Source organism: Populus nigra, chromosome 4, assembly GCF_951802175.1.
Source record: "Populus nigra chromosome 4, ddPopNigr1.1, whole genome shotgun sequence".
In the NCBI taxonomy this organism is placed as follows: Eukaryota; Viridiplantae; Streptophyta; class Magnoliopsida; order Malpighiales; family Salicaceae; genus Populus; species Populus nigra.
This window is the reverse complement of record NC_084855.1, coordinates 16,555,946-16,559,460: the sequence shown is the minus strand read 5'-3', so window position 1 is coordinate 16,559,460 and position 3,515 is coordinate 16,555,946. Positions and strand designations below refer to the sequence as shown.

The 3,515-nt window shown below is 33.3% G+C and overlaps 1 protein-coding gene across 1 annotated transcript; it reads right to left on the bottom strand.

Annotated features, from left to right (window-relative positions):
* Positions 1-989: 989 nt before the first annotated feature.
* LOC133691490 (uncharacterized) lies at positions 990-3,314 on the bottom strand. Its single transcript, XM_062112016.1, has 3 exons — positions 2,792-3,314; positions 1,500-1,738; positions 990-1,401 (listed from the first exon to the last, which is right to left on the bottom strand). The coding sequence occupies exons 1-3, from the start codon at positions 3,278-3,280 to the stop codon at positions 1,155-1,157; spliced, it is 975 nt and encodes a 324-aa protein (XP_061968000.1). The 5' UTR covers positions 3,281-3,314; the 3' UTR covers positions 990-1,154.
* Between the last annotated feature and the right edge of the window lie 201 nt (positions 3,315-3,515).

Below are 3,515 nucleotides of genomic sequence, written 5' to 3'. Positions count from 1 at the left end.
CATGAAAGCATAATATTCATAAATTATTAGATATTTTGTCAAACAACACAACCAAATACAATTATATTTTATTAATATTTTGGGATTAAATAAAGTCTATCAATTATCAACAAAACATAAATTGATCGGCGAACACTTACATTCATCAAATTAATCGACGAACATCTATATTCATCAAATTCTAGTACCATAACAAAATTATCAAATGAATTCTTGTATTTCATAGCTAGTATTATTATTTTATACAAAATTTGATATAATTCATAATTTAACCTAAATCAACACTAACTATTTAATTACATAATCTTTTTAATTCACAATCAATAATAACAAAATAATCAAACTATCAACTAAAAATATATCTAATTAATATAATCCATAATTTAACCTAAATCAACACTAACATTTCAAACACATAATTTATATTTAATATCTAATTTACAACTTCAATTACATCTAATTAACCTAATCTCTAAATCAAACCCTAACATTTAATAAAATCAAATTAACACTAATTGAACATAAATTATATTAAATTAAATGACGGAAAGTATTTAATATACCTCTAGGAGTGAAATACTAGTCGTGAGGGTGACCGGTAGTGGCTAGTTTGGCCGAAAAATCCAACACTCATAGCTGATGGATAGAGAAAGCTTCGTTACTGCGAGTTTTGCTAGAGAGAGAAAGATGAGTCTTTTAGAGAGAGAAGAGTGTTTTAGGACTCTTAGGAGTGTTTTTGGTGGTAAAGAGAAAGATCTTGACTAGTAGTGAGAGGGGAGAAGTGGAGGAAAGAGAGAGGAGGAAAGAAGAGAGAAAAAAATGTTAGTTTTTAATTCAAAATAAGTCCCAGATAACCCATATCTATTAATCATTTAAGTGTACTAGTTTATCAAATATTTTTTTTAACTATGTTATTTTATTAAAGTTTTTTTTTCTATGTTAAAAAAAAACTCTTGTTTTTAAGATCATAAATAATCGACAATAAATGGTTCATCAATCAACCAATTTGTCTCATTGTTTTTTATTTATTCATTTATTACAAGGAAACTAGAACAAGAAACATATTCGGCAGAGCACAATTGCTTTCAAAGGATACAAAAGCAAGTCAGCTGAAGCAGACAACACTGTTTATTTCCATCAAAACAGATACGGAATCAGAACTTCTTAACGAAGTCATAAATGTGTTTGCTGACCTCCTCTGGCTTTTCTTGTTGGAGAAAATGAGCCACTCCTTCCATTACAACCACCTCTTCCAAAAGGGGTACATCTTTTTTGAAGCCACCATTGTGTATATGGTCCTTGAGACCTGGAATATTGTAGAGAAGGTCCAGATCGCCAACAATAAACTTAACTGGAACTGTGATTGGTGACCCTGTCCAAGGCGCCATTAGCTCCCAGGTACTGCAAGAGGAAACAAATTAAAAAAAGTAATGGTGTTCAAAGTCCTCACACTAGCCAAATTTCAGGTAAAATTAATTAATAAGTTGAATAAGGCATACATGGCGGTGGCTCGATAATAATTCAGTCCTCCAGTGAAACCAGTAAGGTTAAATTTCTCAGCATAATAATTTATATCTTCTTCTGACAGCCAAGAGGGTAGACTTGGAGGATCTGGGAACGCCTTGATTCCTACTCCTTTAGGCAAAAGAGGTGTCTTTGGACCGAAATTCGTAAAAAATTTAATCATCAGCCTTTTAGTATCAACTTGCGCAAAGTCATCTTCAGCTTCGCCAGGTTCCTATATCATGTAAGCAAATAGTGTATGGAAAAAAAAAAACATAAACATTTTATAACGAAAACCATCACATAGAATGAGAAAATTGAGTACTAGTGCATGTTGTTAGACAACTAACCCAAGAAATTACTGAAGAATTAAAGGGCTAGCTTATAATACTGGGTTAAGATTATAGTAAAGCATGAACTTCACCTGTATAAACATATAAATGTGGTGCCGCTTCAAATAAAAACAAAAATGTGGATAAATTTTGTATATATTCGAGAAAACAAAGAAGAAGCACAAGACCAACAACATAGTGCTCAAATTTGGTGAATTCTCAAAGAACAAATTAGATAAATGGGTGTATCTTTTCCGGTTTGAACATTAATAAATCAATGTTTAAAGCTTCATATTACATTAATTTAGTTATAGTCTTAAAGAGTTAACACAGTTAAAGGTTTAGTTCGAAAGACATCATTTTAATATCATAATCCATGCGGGGAATGCCAAGCTCAAAGGGTTAGATTATAATACTAAAAGACTCAAGGATCGAACTAGGAAGAGTTTTAAGATGTTGAAGACCTAATTTTAAAACGAGATTTTCTTTCACTTAGTTTTTAATAAAATCTAACCAAATTCTTTTTTTAAGAATTCTTTCTGGATGAGTACTAATTCCATTATAGCATCTGCAAATTATCCTTTAACTCATGTGTTTCGATCCCTGTTTCTGAAAGCCTAATGTCTCAATAAATCTGCAAACAAATTTAAGTGTTTATAAATGAGAAAGAAAATCAAGATATAATTTTCTTCCTCAAAGATATTGCTAACTGGTCGCTACTCCTAGATCATAAAAAAAGGGGTTAGACTGCCGAAGGAAAATATGCAGGATGGAAACAAAATAAGATGACTCCCACCGCCCTCCTCTCCTTTTCCTATCATATTTCTTAGATGAAAGCTGCTAAAAGCACCGGGACGAAATAGAGAATGAACACTATTGTAATGACTGTCTCATGAACATTAATATTAGAAACACAATATTTTCCAATTACAAAATAGAGAAGAGAAGAAAAGAACCTGAAACCTGAGGAAATAGTAATCGTCTCCAAACAGAGCTCTAAACCACTGCAAAAGATTTCCTTGCGGATTCCTGGGCAAGAACGGGACGCTAGTGTTGATCAAAGCCTTCACTCTATCAGGTCTAAAAGTGCAAAAATACCAAGCAATCATGGCCCCCCAGTCATGGCCCACCAAAAAAACCATATCAATCCCCAGCGAGTCAAGAAGTCCAATCAAGTCGCCCACGAGGTGTAACCCGGTGTACTCACTCACTGATCTGGGAGCGTCGGTATCTCCGTAGCCACGAAGATCGGGAGCTATGCAACGGTAACCGACGGAGGAAAGAAAGAGGAGTTGGTGCCGCCACGAATACCATAGTTCAGGGAAACCGTGCAGGAACAAGATTACAGGGCCTGTTCCCGTTGATGCGATGTGCATATTTATGCCATTTGTGGCCACTGTTCTGTGCTCAATCTTGTCCATGTCGACGGAAGGAAAATGATACATTATTTGTTTTATAAGTCGACGGAAGGGAAGGTAAACGATACATTAAGCGGGCCATATAAATCGTTGACAATTTGTTTTTTGGAATAATTACATTCAGATTCTTATAGCTTGATGGTTTTTTTGTTTTGTTTTATCTTTCTATTTTAAAAAATTACATTTTACTTCTTCATTTTTAGTAATTTTATAACAAGTTATATTCTTTAGCTTCGGCATTAAAAAAAAATATCAATAAAAA